The 25,877-nt window shown below is 46.3% G+C and overlaps 1 protein-coding gene across 2 annotated transcripts in view; it reads left to right on the forward strand.

The window, feature by feature from the left end:
- Positions 1-25,877, forward strand: part of NPHS1 (NPHS1 adhesion molecule, nephrin) — a 387,780-nt gene that overhangs the window by 360,199 nt on the left and 1,704 nt on the right. For both annotated transcript variants that reach the window (XM_030213102.1, XM_030213103.1), the window contains one exon: positions 15,585-15,742. In XM_030213102.1, coding sequence (XP_030068962.1) covers positions 15,585-15,742 — 158 coding nt within the window. The remainder of the gene's footprint in view (positions 1-15,584; positions 15,743-25,877) is intronic.

Genomic DNA, 25,877 nt, shown 5'->3' on the forward strand with positions numbered 1-25,877 from the left:
TAAATCTTATGTTAACACATTTATCCAGCCTTTCACCATGCTGCTTACCTGCTGTGCTTGTTCTGACAGAAACTGACCTCATATTGAAAGTTACAGTGGACCGAAAACAGAAAATCTGATAATATAGCAGGTGTATGCGATCTTAAAGCCTTCCCAATTAGACTATCAACTTTATTCTTCAGTGTGGCACTCTTTTAGAGATACTCCACACAGAATTTGTGGAATTAATTGCAGTTAATTGCTAGGTCAGCTGTGCTCACTTTCAGTCTTCTAGGGCCACCAGTGAGTTGAATTTCCAGCACATATCTCAGCTGTCACTGCTCTTCTGAGCAACAGGTAAAATGAGTTTTAAGAGGTAGGGCAACCACATGTATCCAGAACTGTCTTATAATGTTTTTCTGTTATATTACAATCATGTTTCTTTCATTGTCATGTAACCCAAAATCCTTCTGTAATACCAAATGTCTTTTCTCTTCTTATTTCCACTATTCATGATGTATTGTAAGCCACATTGAGCCTGAAAAGAGGTGGGAAAATGTGGGATACAAATGCAATAAATAAATAAGAGGGGAGAAATCCCTGAACATGGATGCAGGGCAGGGAAGAGGGGAGAAATCGCTGAACATGGATGCACGGCAGGGAAGAGGGGAGAAATCGCTGAACATGGATGCAGGGGAGGAAAGGGGGTAGGGAAGAGGGGAGAAATCGCTTAACATGGTTGCAGGGGGCAGGGAAGAAGGGAGAAATCGCTGAACATGGATGCAGGGGAGGGAAGACAGGAGGAGATGCACATGGATGGAGGGGAGAGAGGAAAGTGCTAGACATGGATGGAGGGGAGGGAAGAGAGGAAGTGAGATGAACATGGATGGAGGGGTGGAGAGAGGAAAAATGGTGGACATGGATGGAGGAGAGGGAAGAGAGTGGAAGAAGTAGCATATGGATGGAGGGGAGTGAAAAAAGAGGAAGGAGATGCATACTGACAGATGAGAGAAAGGGAAAAGAGGAGAAAAACTACACATGGATGGAGAAAATAGACGCTGGATGGAAAGAGGGAAGAGAGGGGGCAGACACTGGATGGAAAGGAGAGAAAGAGGGGTCAGATGCTGGATGGAAAGGAGGAAGAGAGGGGGCAGATGCTGGAAAGAAAGAGGGGGTAGATGCTGGATGAAAAGGGGGGAAAGTTAAAGATTGAGGAAAGAAGAAACAAGAGACTGGGACCAACACAATTAGAAACAATAAACGGCCAGATCACAAAGGTAGGAAAAATGAATTTTAGTTTAGGATAAAGTAGTGTGGTACCTGTGTTAATAAATACAGAAAATGGAAGTAATGTTTACTGGACTAATTTTAATACATTTTTGACTAATGTTTGGAGACCAAACCCTCCTTTCTTGTGTCAGAATAGAATACCATAACAGCAGTATACTGTCCTGACCTGAGGAAAGAGGTTTTGGCCTTTGAAAGCTAATTGAAAAATGTATTTAGTCCACTAAAATGATATCATATTTTCCATTTTTTGTTTTATTTGTATTTGTTAGCCTATACTATAGTGATTGAAATATGTCAGTTTTTGAAATTTGCATCTCTTTATATTTGCACAGTACAGGGGGACTGAGGGGTGGGACTGTTCAGGGAAGAAGTCCTGATGCAGGTTGCAGGCAGCCTACGAGTGGCGCTGCTACTGCCCAGGTGAAGACTGTAGTAGACAGAATTTTAAGGTATTGAGGCAGGGGACGCATGCACTGCCTGTAAAAAAAAAAAAAATTCAGCACCCCCAATCATTTTGAAAAGTTGGCTCCTATGCACCTCACTATTTAACCACGTCGGCTGGTCTTCCGTCCTCCTTTTTAGAAGCGGAATATATTTGGCCTGGGCTTCCAGGATGGTGTTTTTGAACAGCATCCATACCTGATGTAAATGTTTGACCCTCACAGTCGCTCCTCTAAGTTTTCTTTTCACCATTCTTCTCATTTTATCGTAGTCTCCTTTTTTAAAGTTAAACGCTAACGTATTTGATTTCCTGTGTATACTTACTTCAAAGCTAATACCAAATTCGATCATATTATGATCACTGTTATCAAGCGGCCCCAGCACCATTACCTCCCGCACCAGATCATGCGCTCCAATAAGGACTAGGTCTAGAATTTTTCCTTCTCTCGTCAGTTCCTGTACCAGCTGCTCCATAAAGCTGTCCTTGATTTCATCATGGGTCAGACCAATGGTCCATCTAGCCCAGTATCCTGTTTCAAACAGTGGCCAAGCCAGGTCACAAATACCTGGCAAGATCCCAAAAAAGTACAAAACATTTTATACTGCTTATCCCAGAAATAGTGACAGAAACTTGAATAGTGGCAACATTCCATGCTACAAATCCCAGGCCAAACAGTAGCTTCCTCATATTTGTCTCAATAGCAAACTATGGACTTTTCCTCCAGGAACTTGTTCAAGCCTTTTTTAAACCCAGATATGTTAAGTGCTGTTACTACATCCTCCAGCAAAGAGTTTCACAGCTTAACTATTCATTGAGTGAAAAAATATTTCCGCTTATTTGTTTTAAGTATTTCCATGAAACTTCCTTGAGTGTCCCCTAGTCTTTGTATTTTTGAAATGAGTAAAAAATTGATTCATTTTCACTCATTCTATACCACTCAGGATTTTGTACACCTCAATCATATCTCCCCTCATCCATTTTCTTTTTCAAGCTGAAGAACCCTAACCTCTTTAGCCTTTCCTCATGCGAGAGTAGTTCTATCCCCTTTATTCTTTTGGTTGCTCTTCTTTGAACCTTTTCCAATTCCGCTATATCTGATTTGACATACGGCAACCAAAACTGAACGCAGTACTCAAGGTGAGGTTGCATCATGGAGTGATACAGAGGCATTATAGTATTTCCAGTTTTATTTACCATCCCTTTCCTAATAATTCCCAGCATCCTGTTTGCTTTATTGGCTTCCGCCACACACTAGGCAGAAGATTTCAGCATATTGTCTTTGATGACACTTAGGGGCCCTGCTTACTAAGCTGTGGGTGTCTCTAGCATTAGCGCACACTAAAAATGCTAATGCACCATAGTAAACAGGGCCCTTAGATTTTATTTTTGTGCCGATTCCAAAGGTGCATCCTAGCATCAAGTAACTATGATTCAGATTATTCTTCCCAATGTGCATCACTATGTATTTGTCTACATTAAATTTCATCTGCCATTTGGATGCCCAGTCTTCCAATTCCCTAAGATCTTCCTGCAAGTTTTCACAGTCTACATGTGATTTAACAATCTTGATTAGTTTTGTGTCATCTGCAAATTTAATCACCTCACTTGTCATTCCGAATTCCAGATCATTTATAAATATGTTAAATAGCACCAGTCCCAGTATTGATCCCTGCAGCACTCCACTATTCATTATCCTCCATTTAGAAAAGTGGCCATTTAACCCTACCCTCTGTTTTCTGTCCAATAACCAATTCCTAATCCAGACCAGAAAATTGTCTCCTATCCCATAACTCTTTAATTTTCTCAGGAGTCTCTCATGAGGAACTTTGTCAAAAGCTTTCTGAAAATCATCATCATCAACTGGCTCACCTTTATCCATGTTTGTTCACACCTTCAAAGAAATAAAGCAAATTGGTGATGCAAACAGGAGTGGAGGAGTAGCCTAGTGGTTAGTGCAGCGGACTTTGATCCTGGGGAACTGGGTTCAATTCCCACTACAGCTTCCTGTGACTCTGGGCAAGTCACTTAACCCTCCATTGTCCCATGTATAAATAAGTACCTGTATATAATGTAAACCGCTTTGAATGCAGTTGGAAAAACCACAGAAAGGCAGTATATTAAGTCCCATTCCCTTTCCCCTTGGCTGAACCCATGCTGACTCTGTCCCATTAAACCTTGTTTATGTGTTCCATAATTTTATTCTTTATAATAGTTTCCACTATTTTACCTGGTACTGACGTCAGGCTTACTGGTCGGTAATTTCCCGGGTCACCCCTGGAACCCTTTTTAAAAATTGGTGATACATTGGCCACCGTCCAAACTTCAGGTACTATGGACAATATTAATGACAGGTTACATATTACTAACAACAGATCAGCAATTTCACGCTCAAGTTCTTTCAGTGCCCTTAGATGTATGTCATCCAGTCCGGGTGACTTAGAGGCATATTTTCAAAGCACTTTGGGAGGCTAAGTTCCATAGGTTTCTATGGAACTTTGGGAGGCTAAGTGCTTTGAAAATGAGCCTCAAAGTACTCTTTAATTGGCCGATTTGGCTCAGTATTCCAGGTTCATCAAGATTTCTTTCAGTTCTTTTGCATCACCACCCTTGAAATCCTTTTCTTGTAAAGGTAGATCTCTTACATCTTCTTCCATAAAGACTGAAGCAAACACTTCATTCAGTTTCTCTGCTATGGCCTAGTCCTCCCCCAAGTGCCCCTTTTGCTCCTTCATGATCTAACGGTCCCAAAGATTCCCTCACAGGCTTTCTGCTTCTGATTTTTCAGTGTGAGTTTTAGCCTCTTTTGTAAGTTTCTCTTCATATTCTCTTTTAGCTTTCTTTATCAGTGCTTTGTATTTGACTTGCCAGTGCTTATGTTGCTTGTTATTTTCTTCATTTAGGTCCTTTTCCATTCTTCTGGCTATAATAGCCTCTTTCTCTTCACTTTTTAACCATGCTGGCTGTCATTTTCTCTTTCCACCTTTGTAAATACATGGAATGCATCTGGCCTGGGCTTCCAAGATGGTATTTTTAAACAACGTCCATGTCTGATTTAGTGTCCTAACCTTTGAAGTTGATCCTGTTAGCTTCCTTTTAACCATTTCCCTCTTTTTATTGTAGTTGCCCTTTCGAAAATTAAATGCAGCTACAGTAGATTTCCTTTGTGGCTTCATTCCAGATAGTAGCTCAAGCTTGATCATATTATGATTTTTGCTTCTCAGGGGACTCAACACTTCGCTCGTTCTATGCCCTGTATGCCACCAAGGATTAGATTTTAAATGGCTCCCCCTCGTGTCGGTTCCTGGACTAGTTGCTCCAAGAAGCAGTCATTTATTACATCTAGAAATTTTATCTACCTGGCACTCCCTGATGAAACATTTATCCAGTCAATATTAGAGTAATTGAAATCACCCACTGTTAAAGTGTTGCCCAGTTTGCCAGCTTTCCTAATCTCTGTAACCATTTCTTCATCTGTCTGTTCGTTCTGTCCCGGCGGACGGTAGTACAGCCCTACAAGAATACTCCTTCCATTCACACATGGAATTTCTATCCATAATGATTGATTCCACTCTGCTATCAGTTTCATGTGGATTGTTTAATTTATTTGACTCAATTCCCACTTTAACATATAGCACAACCCCCCCCCCCTTCAATTTGATCCTATCACTGTGATACACAGTGTCCCATTGACTGTCCTCTTTCCACTAAATCTCTGAGATGCCTATTATATCTACCTCATCATTTAGTGCTATATACTCTAACTCTCCCATCTTATTTTTTAGGTTTCTAGCATTTGTATACAAGCACTTCAGATTGTGCTTTTTCCTTGGATCTACAAGCTGCTTAGAAGTTGAAGGGGATAATGTGCATCCTTTATCCTGCTCTCTCATTATTTATTTATTATTTTGTTGCATTTGTATCTCACATTTTCCCACCTCTTTGCAGGCTCTGTGTGGCTTGCAATACATCATGAGTAGTGGAAGAGTGCTAGAAAATAAACATTTAGTATTACAGAAGGATTTTGGTCAACATGATGATAATAAGACATAGTAATAGTATACAAGCATATATTATGATACAGTTCTGAATATAAATGGGCGAGTTGTGCATATTCACATTGGTTGATCTTTGTGGTACGCTTTATTAAAGAGATGGGTCTTCAGTAGTGTGCGGAAGTTCGTTCTTTCGTAGATCGATTTCAAGCTGCGCGGCAACGCGTTCAGGGCCGGTCTTAGGCAGAGGCGACCAAGGCGACCGCATAGGGCCCCGTGCCTAAGGGGGCCCCGCACGACGTGCCTAAGGGGGCCCCGTGCTCAACTCTGCTTCGCTCGTAACTCCGCTCCGACCTCCGCCGCTGCTCACCTTAGTCGCCTGAGATGATCCCCATTCCCACGGCTCGGCCGCTCTGCTCCCGTCACCACCGGTGCGGCACCCACTCCCGGCTTGGGCCCACTGAGCCCGCCGTCAGCTCCCAAGTCCCCAGACCCCGGTGACTAACTGAGCAATGCCAGCGAGCCAGCCCAGGCAGTGATGGCCCCAACGGCGACAACAGACAGTTGCAGCGCGACGGCTCACCTCCAGACTCCAGCTTCCCGCTCAATGTCCCGCCATCTGATGTATTTCCTGTTTCTGGACGCGAGGGCGGGAGTCACTGAGCGAGAAAAGCTGGAGCCTGGTCGGAGTTGGTGAGGACGTGAGGTGAGCCATCGTTGCTGACGCCAACAGTTGTGCACTTATGCCAAATCGAAATCGGATTCCATGCAGGCAGGAGATCAGGAGAAGTGTCTCTCTCATCTAACGACGCTTGCGGACGGTGCAAGGGTTGGAAATGTCTGCCTCCCTGAGAGGAATTTGGCCCAACAACATTAGTTGCTGGAGAAGCTGAGCAAGTAAGATCTTCTGGCTTGGAAGAGGCTGTTTCTAACATATCTGGGTTATTTTCACATAGATCTGCAGATATTTCTCCTGATAAAAATTTGGATGGCAATAGCAGATTTAGCTAAAACACTGCTTCCAGTAATTAATGATATGACACCTCGAATTAATCATTTGGAAGCTAGACTGCAATCACAGGAAGAAAAGATTACTACGCTAAAATCTGAGAATGGAAATCATGAAGTAGCAAAATCTGATATAAAGTAGGTACAATCAGTTCAAACTATTTAGTAACTGATGTGGCTACTTGCCTCTCTGGTTTGATGGGTTACAGAGTAATAGGGGAATTTGAAAGTACTGGATCTTTTCTTAATATTTTTCCTTTATTCTCCTTTGTTATGAGAATTGGAACTACTAATTGTAGTGGACTTGAACTGAATAATTTCTGGGGAGGGGAGGTTTCATGATAGCATTGTGCTTATTATTTCAATCAGTTTTTTGTACAAGTTTAGCTTCATTTGTCTTTATTTGAAATTTCATAAATAAAAAAATGTTCTAAAAATGGAATAATCTTATCAATGGGGTGGAGCTAGGGTAGGGCGGGGCTAGGGTGGGCGTGGCTAGGATGGGGCCCCACCAAATTGGTCTGCATAGGGCACTTGCTAAGACCGGCCCTGAACACGTTCCATAATTGTGTGCTCAGGTAGGTAAAGTTTGATGCATGCTTCATACCTTTGCAGTTGGGGAAGTGCAAATCAAGGAATGTGCGGGATGATCTTTTGGCATTCCTAGGTGGTAGGTCTATCAGGTCTGACATGTAAGCTGGTGCATCACCATGGCTAATTTTGTGAACTAGTGAGCATATTTTGAACGTGATGCGTTCCTTAAGTGGGAGCCAGTGTAATTTTTCTTGTAGGGGCTTAGCACTTTCAAATTTTGTTTTGCCAAACATGAGTCTAGCTGCAGTGTTCTGGGCTGTTTGAAGTTTCTTGATTATTTGTTCTTTGCAGCCGGCATATAGTGCGTTACAATAGTCTAGATGACTGAGCAGTATTGATTGTACCAGGTTACGGAATACAGTCCTTGGGAAGAAAGGTCTTATTCTTTTTAAATTTCCACATTGAGTGGAACATCTTCTTGGTTGTGTTTTTCGCGGATTCTCTAGTGTTAGGTGTCAATCAATGGTGACTCCAAGAATTTTTAGGGTGTCAAATAGGAAGGTTTAGAGTTGGCATGTTAATGGCGGTGAATTCTCTCTTGTTGTGTTGAGAGGTGAGTATTAGGCACTGGGTTTTTTCTGCATTGAGTTTCAGCAGAAATGCGTCCGCCCAAGAATGCATGATATGGAGACTTTGGTTGATGTCATTGGAAATTTCTTTTAGGTCTTGTTTGAATGGGATGTAGATCATTAAGCATACCTGGCTTATTTTCAGCATTGTTGAAACCTCTCTACTGGGATTCCCTAAATTCCAGCATGGTATTAACATTTGAAATGCTTTTCTCTGCATTTAAACAAGGCTGTTTGGGCAGGAAGGAGAGACTTTGCATGGGGGGGGGGGGGGGGGGGGAGGGAAAGATGTTCAATGGAGAGGGGTGATAGGGGGAGAGATGCTGCATGAGAGTTATGGTGGTGAGAAAATATGTGGATGTGGGGGTGATCTGAGAGGAATTGTCTGGCAGGGGGAAGAGAAATCTGAGAGCCTGAAAGGAAATGTGTGCCTGAGACTGAGAAAATTGGAGATTTTTTGGAGAACTTAGGGTAGGAGTATTCCTCCGTTGGTTCTGAGGAGGAGGAGGCAGTTCAGGTGCGGATACAGGCTCCACTTCTGTGTCTGACCAAAATTCCTGAGAGGGCGAGGGATGGTGAGAAAAGGAATAGATGGAAGTTCCGAGAGAAGAGAACATTTCTCTGGTAAGAGAACACTATTTTGTTTTGTGCTTTGCGAACTTAAAGACTGGGTTTTAAAGGAGGAACTGTAGGTTAGTGATAGGCAAAACAAAAATATAAAAAGCAAATTTTATCAAATAATCTCCATAGTCTTTTTCTCTCAGTTTTAAAAACTTTGTACCACAGCACTGCAGGATCTAGTTTAGTCTTCCCGCCCACCATCCCCAACACCTGCCCACCCCTAGGACAACTCTTCATTTAGTCAGTTATTGTAATTAGGGTAACAAGCAAGGAGTGCTCTTACAGAGTTTTAAATACATTTCATTACCATCTAAGAAGGAAACACTAAATAAATCATACAATATACTATATAAACCAAAAGACATTTTTATATTAGGCTAATATCGTTAATACTGTAGCAAGTTTTAAATCATTGAAAAACTCAAACACTAAGATGGAGTCAGAAGTCCAGCAGCGAGAGGGGTGCTATTCAGTCTTTTGCATTGAGTGTCACATGTATGATTATCTCCCAGTTGGTGAGATGTCATATGTGTGTGCCTGATGCAAGGAGCTCCTAGCTCTCAGAGAATGTGTCCGTTCTCTTGAAGTTAGAGTGGCAGACTTGGTGGAGCTGAGGGAGACAGAGAGGTACATAGAGGAGACCTACAGGGATGTTGTAGAGAAGTCCCACCCCCAGTCTGGTAGCCCCTGTGCTACCTTGGAGGAAGAAGGTCTCCTAGAAGGAGAGCATCACCCTGGTGAAGTAGGAAGTACTCCTGTAGCCAAGACCTGCCCACCAGGGGATGTACTATCCTCTCACACTGAAGATATGTCTCCAAGTGCTGCCCGGGAGGGAAAGGTTAGGACAGCTGTTGTAGTTGGTGATTCGATCATTAGGCATATAGATAGCTGGGTGGCTGGTGGACGTGAGGATCGCCTGGTGACTTCCCTGCCTGGTGCGAAGGTGGCGGACCTCACGCGTTACCCAGATAGAATTTTAGATAGTGCTGGGGAGGAGCCGGCTGTCTTGGTACATGTGGGAGAGAGATTCTGGAAGCCAAATTTAGGCTCTTACGTAGAAAGCTCAAATCCAGAACCTCTAGGGTAGCATTTTCTGAAATGCTACCCATTCCACGCGCAGGGCCCAAGAGACAGGTATAGCTCCAGAATCTCAATGCGTGGATGAGATGATGGTGCAAGGGAGGAGGGTTTTAGATTTGTTAGGAACTGGGCATCATTCTGGGGAAGGGGGAGCCTATTCTGAAAGGATGGGCTCCACATTAACCAGGGTGGGACCAGGCTGCTGGCATTGGCATTTAAAAAGGAGATAGAGCAGCTTTTAAATGTTAAATGCAGAAATGTTAAAGGAAATTAGGAACACAAACAAATTGGGCAACGCAATAATAATGGGTGATTTCAATTACCCTAATATTGACTGGGTAAATGTAACATCGGGGCACACTAGGGAGGTAAAATTCCTTGATAAAATCAAGGACAGCTTTATGGAGCAGCTGGTACAGGAGAAGACGAGAGAAGGAAAAATTCTAGACCTAGTCCTTAGTGGAGCGCATGATCAGGAGCAGCTTGATAACAGTGATCATAATATGATCGGATTTGATACTAGCTTTGAAGTAAGTATACATAGGAAATCAAATACGTTAGCATTTAACTTTAAAAAAGGAGACTATAATAAAATGAGAAGAACGGTGAAAACAAAAAAACAAACAAAAAAAAAACTTAGAGGAGCGGCTGCGAGGGTCAAAAATTTACATCAGGTGTGGATGCTGTTCAAAAACACCATCCTGGAAGCCCAGCTCAAATATATTTCGCGTATTAAAAAAGGAGGATGGAAGACCAAATTACAGCCGGCGTGGTTAAAAAGAGAGGTGAAGGAAGCTATTAGAGCTAAAAGAAAATCCTTGCTAAAATAGAAGAAGGTACCGACTGAAAATAATAAGAAACAGCATAAGGAATGTCAAGTCAAATGCAAAGCGCTGATAAGGAAGGCTAAGATGGACTTGAAAAAAAGATTACGTTGGAGGCAAACACACATAGTAAAATTTAGGTATATTAAAAGCAGGAAGCCGGCAAAAGAATCAGGCTGCTAGATTTCCAAGGAGTAAAAGGGGCAATCAAGGAAGGCAAAGCCGTAGCGGAGAGATTAAATGAATTCTTTGCTTCGGTCTTCACCGAGGAAGATTTGGGTGGGATACCGGTTCTGGAAATGGTATTCAAAGCTGACGAGTCGGAGAAACTTAATGAATTCTCTGTAAACCTGAAGGATGTAATGGGGCAGTTCTACAAACTGAAGAGTAGCAAATCTCCTGGACTGGATGCTATTCATCCCAGAGTACTGATAGCATAGGCGTAGTTTGACTGTTTCATTTGTGGGGGGGGGGGGGGGGGGGGGGGGCAAAGGAAGGGCCGGGCATATTAGCATATTCATTTGCATATATGCATATGCAAATTATGCTAATATGGAGGAAGGAAGGAAGGGAGCAAGAGCTGGCTTTTTTTTGGGAATAACCATAATGAATATGTATGAGATATCTCATACATATACATTATGGTTATTCCCAAAAAAGCCAGCTCTTTCTCCCTCCCTCCCTTCCTTCCTTCTTTCCTCCTTACCCAGAACTCCCTCTTCCTCTCCAGTAGTATTTCCCCACCCCCTTTCCCATACCACAGATGCACATTTCCAAAAGCTAACATATTCCAATTAATAAATTCTGAATAAAATACTTTTTTCTACCTTTGTTGTCTGATCATTTCGTTTTTCTATTCGCTTTGGTCCCAGTGTCTTCTTTCCATTTGATATTTTTTCACTCACCATGTCCACCATCCTCCTGTGTCCTTATGCGTCCAGTCTACCATCTGTAGCCCTGTCCCTATCCTTCCTCCAGTTTCAGTATCTGCCCTCAAAGTGTTCCGATCCAGCCCTTAAATGCATCAGTTTTCTCTCCATCCATATCCAACATTTCTCCTCCAGCAACTCTCCATTCTCCCCTGCCCTCTCCTCCATCCATCTCCAGCAAATTTCCTCTCTCCCCTTTTCCCTCCATCCATTCATGTCCAGCAATTCTCCTCCTTCCCCTGCCCTCTGCTCCATCCAGCAACTCTCCATTCTCCCCTGCCCTCTCCTCCATCCATCTCCAGCAAATTTCCTCTCTCCCCTTTTCCCTCCATCTATCCATGTCCAGCAATTCTCCTCCTTCCCCTGCCCTCCGCTCCGTCCAGCAACTCTCCATTCTTCCCTGCCCTCTCCTCCATCCATCCATCTCCAGCAAATTTCCTCTCTCCCCTTTTCCCTCCATCCATTCATGTCCAGCAATTCTCCTCCTTCCCCTGCCCTCCGCTCCATCCAGCAACTCTCCATTCTCCCCTGCCCTCTCCTCCATCCATCTCCAGCAAATTTCCTCTCCCCTGTCCCCTCCATCAATCCCTGTTGTCCAGCAATTCTCCTCTCTCCCCTGCCCATCCTGTTTCTGTCATCCCCTCCCCCCTTCTATCCAGCGTCTCCCCCCCCTCTCTCCCCCTTCGCAGCATCTGTAAAACGACGTGGATGCAGCAGCTCACAGGTTTGCTTGCTGTATTAAGTGAACGGCGACGGCTGCGCGGGGGAGTGGAAACAGTGATATCTTCCTTACTTACAGTGGACGAGATAGGCTGGCTCACTTCCATTCCACTCCCGAAGTCGCAGCGATGAACAGGCGGGCAGGAAGCGCTGCGGTAGTACGTAAAAGCAACAAGGAGGCAGGTTCGACTCCGCCCTTCACTTCCCTGCCCTCTGCATCCCGCCTTCCTCTGATGTCATTTCCTTTCGGGCGGGCGGAACGCTGAGAGGGTAGGGAAGTGAATGGCGGAGTCGAACCTGCCTCCTTGTTGCTTTTACTTACTACCTCAGCGCTTCCTGCCCGTTCGTCGCTGCGACTTCAGGTAAAAAAGTCGCCATTCCAGTCATCGTCGTTTGGGGAGGGGCAATGCCTCTCCTCACCCCCCCCCCCCCAGTCTACGCCCATGACTGATAGAACTGAAAAATGAGCTTGCGGAGCCATTGTTAGTAATACATGTAATTTATCCTTAAAATAGAGCGTGGTACAGGAACATTGGAGGGTGGCCAATGTAACGCCGATTTTTAAAAAAGGTTCCAGAGGAGATCCGTGAAATTATAGACCGGTGAGTCTGACGTCGGTGCCAGGCAAAATGGTAGAGACTATTATTAAGAACAAAATTACAGAGCATATTCAAAAGCATGGATTAATGAGACAAAGTCAACATGGATTTAGTGAAGGGAAATCTTGCCTCACCAATCTACTACATTTCTTTGAAGGGGTGAACAAACAACATGTGGATAAAGGTGAGCCAGTTGATATTATGTATCTGGATTTTCAGAAGGCGTTTGACAAAGTACCTCATGAAAGTCTCCAGAGGAAATTGGACAGTCATGGTATAGGAGGTAGTGTTCTATTGTGGATTAAAAACTGGTTAAAAGATAGAAACAGAGAGTAGGGTTAAATGGCCAGTGTTCTCAATGGAGAAGGGTAGTTAGTGGGGTTCCCAGGGTTCTGTGCTGGGATCGCTGCTTTTTAACATATTTATAAATGACCTAGAGATGGGAGTAACTAGTGAGTTAATTAAATTCAAAGTTGTTAAATCGCGGGAGGATTGTGAAAATTTACAAGAGGACCTTACGAGACTGGGAGTATACATGGCAGATGACGTTTAATGTGAGCAAGTGCAGTGATGCATGTGGGAAAGAGGAACCCGAATTATAGCTACATCATGCAAGGTTCCACGTTAGGAGTCACAGACCAAGAAAGGAATCTAGGTATCGTTGATGATACGTTGAAACCTTCTGCTCAGTGTGCTGCTGCGGCTAAGAAAGCAAATAGGTATTATTAGGAAAGGAATGGAAAACAAAAATGAGAATGTTATAATGCCTTTGTATCACTCCATGGTGCGACTGCACCTCGAATATTGTGTTCAATTTTGGTTGCCGCAACTCAAAGATATAGTGGAATTAGAAAAGGTGCAGAGAAGGGCGACTAAATGATAAAGGGGATGGGACGACTTCCCTATGAGGAAAGGCTAAAGCGACTAGGGCTCTTCAGCTTGGAGAAAAGGCGGCTGAGAAGAGATATGATACAGGTCTATAAAATAATGAGTGGAGTTAAATGGGTAGATGTGAAGCGTCTGTTTACACTTTCCAAAAATACTAGGACTAGGGGGCATGCGATGAAGCTACAATGTAGTAAATTTGAAACGAATCAGAGAAAATGTTTCTTCACTCAACGTGTAATTAAACTCTGGAATTCGTTGCCAGAGAATGTGGTAAAGACGGTTAGCTTAGCGGGGTTTAAAACGTTTGGACAGCTTCCTAAAGGAAAAGTCCATAGACCATTATTAATGGACTTGGGGAAAATCCACTATTTCTGGGATAAGCAGTATAACATGTTTTGTACTTTTTGGGGATATTGCCAGGCATATGTGACCTGGATTGGCCACTGTTGAAAACAGGATGCTGGGCTTGATGGACCTTTGGTCTTTCCCAGTATGGCAATACTTATGTACTTATGAGATGGATCCCAATCCAGTTGAGTGAGTGGATCTTGCAGCTGATCCTGTAGCTGATAAAAGGAGTATTGCAAAGGATAGACATCCTGGGAGGTGGAAGGATGGAAAGGTGCTTCAGCCCATTATGGTTGAGGTGCAGAGGCTAGGAGAGGTGGAGGGCCTGGGGTAGGGAATAGGTGCAGAAGGGAGGCATTGTCCTAAATAAAGCATGGAAGGAGTTGGAGAAAGGCCATAGCAGGAGTGGAAAGAGGTAGGAGCAGCAGCCTGAGGGGATTCAAGGAAGAGGAGCGGCATTGGGGGTCATTTGGTCATTTAGGGCACCTTCTTGTAACTTAGTCGTGATTGAATAGGTCTAGACCAAAACGTCTAACTTTTAAGCCCTGGACGCTTTGTTCCATTATGGCAGAAAGTCCAAGTTTTGGGAACAGCCAAATCCAGTCTCCAACATACACCCCTTGTGATTTAAATGCATACATATATTTATTGTAGATATTCTGGCATGTGGGAAAAAACAGTAAAAAAAAAACACACATCAATTTTGAAAATAGGCCAAATCAGATTGGGGGATCTAAGAAATAAGCTGCACCCTATCCCCAGAAAAAAACAGCCCAATGCAATTCTCTGTGTTACAGAAGCTGGAATTTAGCATACAATGAAATGTAGCAGCTAAGGAATTCCTCCATTCAAACTTCTCCTTGTTCTCTACTCTCCCAACTCCCCAAATTGTTGCACCCCAAAAACTAACCCCACCCATATTGTCCCACTACCCTGCAGACTGTTCCCACCCCAAAAACAATTTCCATAACAGTCCCACCAACCCACAAGCTGCCCTCACCCTCAACACTCTTCACAACTGCGCCAATATCCTGCAAAAAGCCCTATCCCCCAAAACTACCCTTGTAACTGTGCCACCACCTTATAAGTTGCTCCACTTCAAAAACTACCCTCAAAACTGTTGCAAACCCCACAAACTACCTCACCCCAAAAACCACCACCCTGGAAAATGCTCTACCCCAAACACTACCTATAGGTTCTCCACATCCTGAAAGCTGTTTCTCTAAGAAATATTTCCAAAAGTGTTCCACTACAATACAAAATGCCCCACCCCCATAAAGTATCCCACAACTGTTCCAACTGCCAAACCTACATGCCATAACTACCCACCACCACCCTGTAACTGCTTCAACACCCTGCAATCTGACCTAACAGAAATACAACTCAACACAACTGCCCCAACACACACACACATTGCATGCATGCTTTCCACATTTGTTTCATGTTGATAATTGTAGAGTATGTTAAATAGATCAATTAAACAAACTCTTCAGTGCATTTTGAATTTTTCTTTTGGGTAATTGAATGTGAAAAATGTGGAAATGGGTGAAACTTTTATAAGGCATTGAATGTAACTCATTAGTTATCAGCTTCTTCCGTAGGGGTGTTTCCTGGGTCATTACTTTTTTTTACATAGTATTAGCCCAGGTTTTAGGTGTAATATTAAATAAATAAGTCTTTCCTTTCTTTTTCATGATTTAGGCAGGACGTTCCAGTCCACTTGGTCAGACCCACTGGACCCTTATGAGTATGATGAAGTGGCAGATCATGCTGTCTATGAAGAAGTGGGCGGGCCTTACCCACAATCCCTCACTTCTACCTATTCTACCAGAACCAACTGGCCAAATGATAACTTTTTGGTGAGATATACTCTAAGTCCTCTTTTCTACTTTAACGCCTCTATTTTCCTTAGCATCTGCTGTAAGGACCTCTTTTGGGGTCCAAGGTATGGACACCACCCTTCCCTGCTAGGAGGAAGAACTGAGGCTAGAGTTGGATAAGCCAAGACAAACTTAAAGGTCCTGTTAAAGGCCAAATAGACCCTGACTCACACTGTAAACATAGGGCTCAGGCAGAATGCTTTGATCTTCTCCCTGTCTCCTCAGCTCGAAACCTTGGGGTCATCTTTGACTCTTCTCTCTCCTTCTCTGATCATATCCAGCAGATTGCCAAGACCTGTCATTTCTTTCTTTAGAACATCCATAAAATCCGCCCCTTTCTTTCCGAGCACTCTACCAAAACCCTCATCAACACCCTTGTCACCTCTCGTTTAGACTACTGCAATCTGCTTCTTGCTGGCCTCCCACTTAGTCACCTCTCCCCTCTCCGTTCGGTTCAAAACTCTGCTGCCCGTCTTGTCTTCCGCCAGGGTCGCTTTACTCATACTACCCCTCTCCTCAAGTCGCTTCACTGGCTCCCTATCCGTTTTCGTATCCTGTTCAAACTTCTTCTACTAACCTACAAAATGTACTCACTCTGCTGCTCCCCAGTATCTCTCCACACTCGTCCTTCCCTACACCCCTTCCCGTGCACTCCACTCCATGGATAAATCCTTCTTATCTGTTCCCTTCTCCACTACTGCCAACTCCAGACTTCGCGCCTTCTGTCTCGCTGCACCCTACGCCTGGAATAAACTTCCTGAGCCCCTACGTCTTGCCCCATCCTTGGCCACCTTTAAATCTAGACTGAAAGCCCACCTCTTTGACATTGCTTTTGACTCGTAACCACTTGCCTCCACCTACCCTCCTCTCCTCCTTCCTGTACACATTAATTGATTTGATTTGCTTACTTTATTTTTTGTCTATTAGATTGTAAGCTCTTTGAGCAGGGACTGTCTTTCTTCTATGTTTGTGCAGCGCTACGTAGGCCTTGTAGCGCTATAGAAATGCTAAATAGTAGTAGTAGTAGTAGTTCTGTAAGAGTCTCCATCTCTGATCTTCTATTAGGGGAGAAAAAAAGTGTTCCAAGATAAGTTACAGGCAGAGGTTATTATAGGCAGAAGTACCATATAGTACAATTTGTAATCCTTGTGTAACTGACAGCTGGAATTGCCAAGGTGTTCTATGTTATAAATGACAACTGAACTATTCCTAGTGTTACCCCTACAGCATATACAGGCTTTTGGTTTTTGCATTCCTTAGCAAAATTGGAACTATAGGGCTGGTAGCTGCCATGTGGAAAAAACCAGGACTAGCGCAGCTTGGGGGGGACAAGAACAATGTGATACACATAGGGAACAGCAACCCAACCTACAACTACATGAGGTTGGGTTGCCCATTAGGAATCACCATCCAGGAAAAGTGTCTAGGTATCATGATGAATAATATGTTTAAATCTTCTGTTCAGTGTGCAGTGGTGGCTAAGAAAGCAAAACAGAATGCTAGGAATTATTAGGAAATGAAAGGAGAATAAAACTGAGAATATTATAACACCCCCGCATTGCTCGGTAGTGTAATTGCATTTTGAGTATTGTGTGCAATTCTGGTCACTGTATATAAATTAGAAAAAGTACAGATAAGGGCAACCAAAATAATAAAGGGGATGTGAGGAAAGACTAAGGAGGCTAGGGCTTTTCAGCTTGGAGAAGAGACGGCTGAGGGGAGACATGATAGAGGTATATAAAATATTGAGTGGAGTGGAACAGGTGGATGTAAAGGTAAAATTATGTATCATACCTGATAACTTTCTTTCCATTAATCATAGCTGATCAATCCATAGACTGGTGGGTTGTGTCCATCTACCAGCAGGTGGAGATAGAGAGCAATCCTTTTGCCTCCCTATATGTGGTCATGTGCTGCCGGAAACTCCTCAGTATGTCGATATCCAAGCTCCATCCGCAGGACTCAGCACTTAGAGAATTACACCCACAAAGGGACACTCTGCCCAGCTCACCACCGCCGAAACGGGGGAGGGGAATTAACCCAGCTCATCCCCACACAAGTGGGGGAGGGGAATCCGTCCAGCTCATCCCCGCGGAGCGGGGGAGGGACACCACCCCGCCGATGCGGGGGGATCTGGCTTATCCTGCAACCGCAACCGCGGGAGGAGCTGACTGACCCTAACACCGCCGAAGCGGGAGGGGTACAAAGCTGCCCTACAGCCGCACGAAGCGGGAGGGAGCGCCGGCAGAATTTATGTCTCAATCCAGCCCCGTAAAACGGAGGGGAGAGGAATGCAGCAGCTCACTGTAACACAAACTCGTCTCAACTCTTGAAGAATCCAATTGAAAAAACTTGAACACGAAGTCCTCCTGAACAGGAACTGAAGACTAAACTTGAACCTGAAATGCAACCAGAATATAAACAGTACAGATATCTGGGAGGGGCTATGGATTGATCAGCTATGATTAATGGAAAGAAAATTATCAGGTATTATACATAATTTTACCTTCCATATCATCATGCTGATCAATCCATAGACTGGTGGGATGTACCGAAGCAGTACTCACCCAGGGCGGGACATTGAAATCCCTGACCGCAACACTGAAGCTCCAAACCGGGCCTCCGCCCGAGCAGCCACAGTCAAGCGGTAATGCCTGGAGAAGGTATGGGCCGATGCCCAAGTTGCCGCCTTGCATATCTCTTCCAAGGAGACGGACCCGGCCTCTGCCATCGAGGCCGCCTGAGCTCTAGTGGAGTGAGCCTTCAGCTGGATAGGCGGCACCTTCCCCGCGGCCACATAAGCCGCTGCAATGGCTTCCTTGACCCATCTTGCCACTGTAGGCTTAGCAGCCTGCAGACCCTTACGAGGACCTGCAAACAGGACAAACAGATGATCCGATTTCCGGAAATCATTGGTCACTTCCAAGTATCTGATGATGACTCATCTCACATCCAGATATTTGAGAGCAGAGTATTCCTCTGGGTAGTCCTCCCTACGAAGGAAGGGAGACAGAGCTGCTGATTCACATGGAAGCGAGAAACAATCTTGGGCAGGAAGGAAGGCACTGTGCGAATAGTCACTCCTGCCTCAGTGAACTGCAGAAAAGGCTCTCGACATGAGAGTGCCTGGAGCTCGGAAACTCTTCTGGCTGAAGTGATAGCCACCAAAAAGACTGCTTTCAACGTCAGGTCTTTCAGAGATGCCCTCGACAAGGGTTCAAAAGGCGGCTTCTGCAAGGCTCTTAGCACCAGGTTGAGATTCCACGCAGGCACCACTGAGTGCAGAGGAGGGCGCAGGTGATTAACTCCCTTGAGAAAACGTACCACATCTGGCTGCGAAGCCAGGGAAGCACCCTTCAGGCGGCCCCTGAAGCAAGCCAGAGCCGCTACCTGGACTTTAAGGGAACTGAGCGACAGGCCTTTCTCCAGACCTTCTTGCAGGAACGCCAGCACTGAAGAAATTGGAGCAGTGAAGGGAGAAAGTGAGCCTGCTTCGCACCACGCTGCAAAGGTACGCCAAAGCCTGGCGTAAGCAGTAGAAGTAGAGCGCTTCCTCGCGCTCAGCATAGAGGCGATGACCTTGTCTGAGAAGCCCTTCTTCCTCAGACGCTGCCGCTCAATAGCCAGGCCGTAAGACCAAAGGGGGAGGGATCCTCCATCACCATGGGACCCTGATGCAACAGGCCCTGCTCCACTGGCAGCCGCAGAGGGTCGTCCACTGAGAGCCTGATCAAGTCCGCATACCAGGGACGTCTGGGCCAGTCCGGACCCACCAGGATTATTCGGCCCGGATGCTTTGCCACCCGGTCTAGTACCCTGCCCAACATGGGCCAGGGTGGGAACACATAGAGAAGCTCCTGTGTCGGCCACTGTTGGAGAAGAGCATCTACTCCCAGAGATCGAGGGTCCCGTCCTCTGCTGAAAAAGCACGGCACTTGGCAATTGGCCGATGACGCCATCAGATCTAGGCTCGGCTGGCCCCAGCGCTTCGTGATGTCCAAGAACGCCTGAGCCGATAGCTGCCACTCTCCGGGATCCAAGGTATGGCGACTGAGAAAGCCCGCCTTGACATTCATGACTCCGGCAATGTGGGCCGCTGACAGCTGTTCCAGGTTCGCTTCCGCCCACTGGCATAGATTCATGGCTTCCTTGGCTAGGAGGGGCGCTCTTGGTACCTCCCTGGCGGTTGACATAGGCCACAGCTGTGGCATTGTCCGACAGGACCCGTACTGGCTTCAACGCCAGGACCGGGAGGAACTCCAAAAGCGCCAACCGAATGGCTCTGAGTTCCAGGAGGTTGATAGACCACTTTGCCTCTGCAGGAGACCAGAGCCCCTGCGCTATCCTTCCCAAGCAGTGGGCTCCCCAGCCCGTCAAAGAGGCGTCCGTCGTGACGACAATCCACTCCGGGGTCACAAGAGGCATCCCTGCAGACAACTTTCTGTCTTCAGCCACCAGCTCAGCGCCTTGCGCACTGCTGGGTCCAAGGGAAGGCGCACAGCATAATCCTCCGACACCGGAGTCCAGCGCTGCAGCAGAGAGTGTTGTAGTGGTCTCATATGAGCCCTGGCCCAGGGGACTACTTCCATCGTGGCCGTCATCGAGCCCAACAGCTGCACATAGTCCCAAGCCCGAAGCGGAGAGGCTACTAGGAACTGGTCCACCTGAGCCTGAAGTTTGACAATCCGATTGTCCGGCAGGAACACTCTGCCCACTTGGGTGTCGAATCGAACTCCCAGATACTCCAGGGACTGAGTCGGGCGCAGCTGGCTTTTCTCCCAGTTGATGATCCACCCCAGGGAGCTCAAAAGAGCAATCACCCGGTCCACAGCTTTGCCGCACTCTGCATAAGAGGGGGCTCGGATCACCAGTCGTTCAGATAAGGATGGACTTGTACTCCTTCCTTTCGCAGGAAGGCCGCGATGACCACCATTACTTTGGAGAAGGTCCGCGGAGCAGTAGCCAACCCGAACGGGAGGGCTCTGAACTGGAAGTGTCGGCCCAGGACTGCAAAACGCAGAAAGCGTTGATGAGGAGGCCAGATGGGAATATGCAAGTACGCTTCCTTGATGTCCAAGGATGCCAGGAACTCCCCTGCCTTCACTGCCGCTATAACAGAGCGGAGAGTCTCCATGCGAAAGTGCCGAACTGTCAAGGCCCGATTGACCCCTTTGAGGTCGAGGATAGGCCGTACAGAACCTCCTTTCTTTGGTACCACAAAGTAAATGGAGTAACGTCCCTTGCCAAGCTGATTTTCTGGCACCGGAACGACCGCACCCAGGCGGATCAGATTGTCCAAGGTCTGCTGCACTGCCACAGCTTTGACCGGAGACTTGCAGGGAGAGAGTACAAACCCGTCTCTTAAGGGTCGGCAGAACTCTAGCTTGTAGCCGTCTCTGATGACTTCCAGCACCCAAGCGTCTGAAGTTACCCTGGTCCACTCGCCCAGAAACGAGGACAGGCGTCCTCCAATCTGCACTGGGCCATGGACCAGGACCCCGTCATTGGGTACGAGACCCTGGGGGAGGACCGGAGGGCGCACCTCCGGGACGGCGGTCTCTGCGAAAGGAATGCTGCTTGGGGGAGAAGTTCCTCTTGAAGGAAGAGGGGGCAGAGGAGCGGTACCGACGGGCTTCCTGAAACCGTTCTCTGGAGATACCGGGGCGAGCACTGGCCCGAGCCCTGACCTCTGGTAACCTCTTGCCCTTAGACGTGCCGAGATCGGTCACAATTTTGTCCAGCTCGACCCCAAAGAGCAGCTTGCCTTTAAAAGGCAACTTAGCCAGGCGGGACTTAGAGGCGTGGTCCGCAGACCAATGTTTCAGCCAAAGCCACCACCGCGCAGAGACTGTCTGAGCCATACCTTTAGCCGAGGCTCTCAAGACATCTTACAGTAAGTCTGCCAAATAAGCCAAGCCCGATTCCAGGGCCGGCCAATCAGCCCTCAAGGAAGGATCCGAGGGGGAAGCCCGCTGCACAATCGTCAGGCACGCCCTGGCCACATAGGAGCCGCAAACTGAGGCCTGCAAACTTAAGGCAGCCGCCTCGAAGGACGACCTTAAGGCCGCCTCCAATCTTGTCTTGGGCGTCCTTTAGGGCCGTGCCACCTTCCACCGGCAACGCCGTTTTCTTAGTCACCGCAGTGATTAAAGAATCCACGGTAGGCCAAAGAAAGGCCTCCCGTTCACTTTCAGGCAAAGGATAGAGGCGGGACATAGCCCTAGCCACTTTGAGGCTCGCTTCCGGGACATCCCATTGAGCCGAAATTAAGGTGTGCATGGCATCATGCACTTGGAAGGTTCTAGGCGGGCGCTTCGTCCCCAGCATAATGGCGGAGCCAACAGGGGCTGAGGGAGAGACGTCCTCTGGAGAGGAAATCTTCAAAATGCTCATGGCCTGCACTACCAGGTTGGGCAAGTCCTCTGAGCGAAAGATCCGCGCTGCAGAGGGGTCATCCGCTCCATCCGAGCGGGAATCCGTCTCCTCCAAGGAATCCCCAAAGGACCGTTGGGAGAACTCAGATACGCTGCCCTCATCTACATCAGAGGAAACAGAGTCCTCTAAGGCCTGGGAATCCACCCGAGGGCATTTACTTCCGGGGGCCTCAACCCCTTTATCGGACAAGGGAGAAGGGGCAGCGTTTTGCATAAGGAAGGCCTGATGCAGCAGCAAAATAAACGAGAAACTCCCCAGACTGTGCACTTCAGCAGCCTGGGCCACAGCCCTAGATGCACCCTCAACCGGCGCTCGCAAGAGCGGGGGAGAAACATGCTGCGCATCCAAGATGGCGTCCAGCGCGACACTCCGCGAAGGAGCCGCGCGGGAAGAACGGCGTTTAACTTTAGCAGCTTTTTTGCCGTCGCCCAAATCAAGGGCGGCCATGGCATTAACGTCTCCCAGCTCAAGGGCGGCCCAAGAAGAAGCCGTTCGAGCAGCGTGGCCGGCCAAGATGGCGGAGGCGAGCAGCGGGGGATGGGCGTTTATGGCGGGAAAAACCGCCGCACCGGAGGAAGACCCGGGACACTGACCGGCCTCCGAACTGACACCTAACAAGGGCGAGTCAGACTTTAAGACCCCCGCATCCCCGCTAGAAGCACACACGCGGTCCGGGGAGCGATTCTTCGCGCCCTCGCCCTCCGACGCCATAGGCCACGTGCAGATCGATCGGGGAACCCCCTGCCCGCTATAAAAAGGTAAAAAGTACCTGCTTCTCGCTCCGAGCTGTAACGACCTGGTGTCCCAGTGAGTAGCTGCAATAAACGTTTAAATAAACGTCGAAATAAATGCCCTTAAGGACGTTCAAAAATTTGTTTTTTTTTTTAACGGAGCCAGCGGGAGGGGGGAGAAAAGGAGGGACCTGGCGCCACCAGGTTTGCACTTGCTCAAGAAGAGCCCTCAACCCCAGGTACTCAACAAAACCTAAAAATTAGGCTTGGAGACCTAGCCAGAGCTGCTGCTGTGTGTGACCACCACCTGCTGAGATAGAGAACATACTGGGGAGTTTCCGGCAGCACATGACCACATATAGGGAGGCAAAAGGATTGCTCTCTATCTCCACCTGCTGGTAGATGGACACAACCCACCAGTCTATGGATTGATCAGCATGATGATATGGAAGCGTCTGTTCACGCTTTCCAAAAATACTAGGACTAGGGGGCATGCGATGAAACTACAGTGTAGTAAATTTAAAACAAATCAGAGAAATTTTTCTTCACCCAACGCATAATTAAACTCTGGAATTCATTGCCGGAGAATGTGATGAAGGCGGTTAGCTTAGCAGAGTGTAAAAGGGGTTAGACGGTTTCCTAAAGGACAAGACCATAAACCGCTACTAAATGGACTTGGGAAAAATCCACAATTCCAGGAATAACATGTATAGAATGTTTGTACGTTTGGGAAGCTTGCCAGGTGCCCTTGGCCTGGATTGGCCACTGTCGTGGACAGGATGCTGGGCTCGATAGACCTTTGGTCTTTTCCCAGTGTGGCATTACTTATGTACTTATGAATGATTCCCCTATGAGGAAAGGCTAAAGAGGTTAGGACTCTTCAGCTTGAACAGTAAATGTAAATCAATTGTTTACACATTCAAAAAAATATAAAAAACAAGGACACATGCCATGAAGTTACAAAGTAGTACATTTAAAACAAATCTTAGAAAATACTATTTCACTCAATGCATAATTAAGCTCTGGAATTAGTTACCAAAGCATGAGGTAAAAGGAGTTAGTTTAAGTGGGTTTGTAAAAGGTTTAGAAATCATTGCCTGGAAATCTCTTAGAAAATGGGTGCACATTATAGTACAGATGTAAAAGTGTTCCAAAAGATTGATGAGTGCTGTTGGAGAGAGTGTGAGGGTAAGGGGCAGGGGGAACAAAATTCCCCAGGACCGGACCTCCAAGGGGGTCCCGGCCCCGGGGTCAGGCTGCCGGCACTGCAGTTCCCGGTCTCATCTGCCTGCCTCCTCGGCTCCGGGCCCCCTGCATTCGAAGCAGCAGTTACATATCGCCTCCCTTTGGGCCTTCCCTCCCCGTGTCCCGCCCTCACGGAAACCGGAAGTTACATCAGATGAGGGCGGGACACAGGGAGGGAAGGCCAGAAGAGAGGCGATCTGCGACTGCCGCCTTGAATGCAGGAGGCCCGGAGCCGTGATGGCAGGCAGGTGAGACCACGGACTGCAGCGACAGGGGGAGCGACGGGGGGGGGGGGGGGCGGCAGCAGCAAGCCGGCCTTGCCCCGGGCCCGGCCTAGTCTCTCGGCGGCCCTGGTAAGGGGACTTTCATATTTGGTGGGCATGAGTAAAACTATGGGCTTATTGGAATATAATAATCTTGTCTACGGCATTATCTTTTGAGAAGAGAAGTTGGTAGTGCTGTCTGCAGATTGGAGACAGGAGGACATCTACTCTGAAGAACAGTTAATCATTGGATCAGTCTTTCCGTCTCCAATTTGCAGCTATCAGATAGAACATTAAAAGCTTGTTAATGTCTAAATTGATGAGGCTGGCCGGGAATTAAGTGGTTAAGTGCCTATATTCAGCTTTAACTGGTTAAATGCAGCTGGAGAAAGATAGGACCATAGTCCTATTTAGCCAGTTAAACTTAATCAGCTAAGGCTGAATATCGGCACTTAACTGATTAAGTGTCAACTCTGACCTGACTCCGCCTCTGGAACGCCCACAAAATAGCCAGTTTCACCAACTGGTTAGTGCTGATATTCAAGGGCACTGTCCAGTTAAGTGCCACTGAACAGGGCTGGTCTTAGCAATTGCGGGGCCCTGTGCAGACCAGTTTGGTGGGACCCCCCTGTCCCACCTACCCTCTTCATACGTAGCCCCACCCCTTGTTGACAAGATGTGTTTTTTAAAATGTCAAATAAAGGCAAAGCAAGCAAAACTTGTACAGAAAAACTAATTCAAATATGCACAATGCTATCAAAGGAAACCTTTGGGTTTAAAAACAAAAAAAACACATGCTGGTAAGGACTGGATAAATGAATTAAAACAAATTCCCTTAATATGTAATACTTGGTAGCAATAATGAAACAGTGATTGAATATTCACACAGCAAGCAGCCCGAGCCAACAGATTTATTTTCCACTGAACATAATTAACTTTGTATGAACTTGGCTGCTAATAGTGTGCTGAACTGGACAATGTTGGCACATTTAGACTGACATTGGACAGTTCTGCATGAAGGAAACCTTTCCCTCATTAATCAATACCTTCTCTGTGAAATATAGTAATAATAATAAAAAAAAAGTCAAGTGTATTTTTATAATATACCACTGCATTCCACAAAAGGAACAAGTTCCCACATTCCATCTTTTTTTCTTTTGATGTAGGCACAGGGAAAAAATAGATTTTTAATGTGGGATAAAATGCCATAAATAAGTAAATAAATAGATAGAAACTCTGAATGTTGAGCACCTAATTCTCATAGCATGATGTCTGTTTAGTGGCCCTTTATCAGGAGAAAAAAAAATCTCTGCATGAATATAATAGTACTAGGGTGTTCCTTTAACCAGCCCCTCCAAATGACACAGATATTACCTTGATTTTTTTTATAGTATCCTCCCCTCCCCTTTAACCAGCCCCTCCAAATGACAGATATTACCT

The sequence above is a fragment of the Microcaecilia unicolor genome, chromosome 8 (genome assembly GCF_901765095.1).
Source record: "Microcaecilia unicolor chromosome 8, aMicUni1.1, whole genome shotgun sequence".
Lineage (NCBI taxonomy): Eukaryota > Metazoa > Chordata > Amphibia > Gymnophiona > Siphonopidae > Microcaecilia > Microcaecilia unicolor.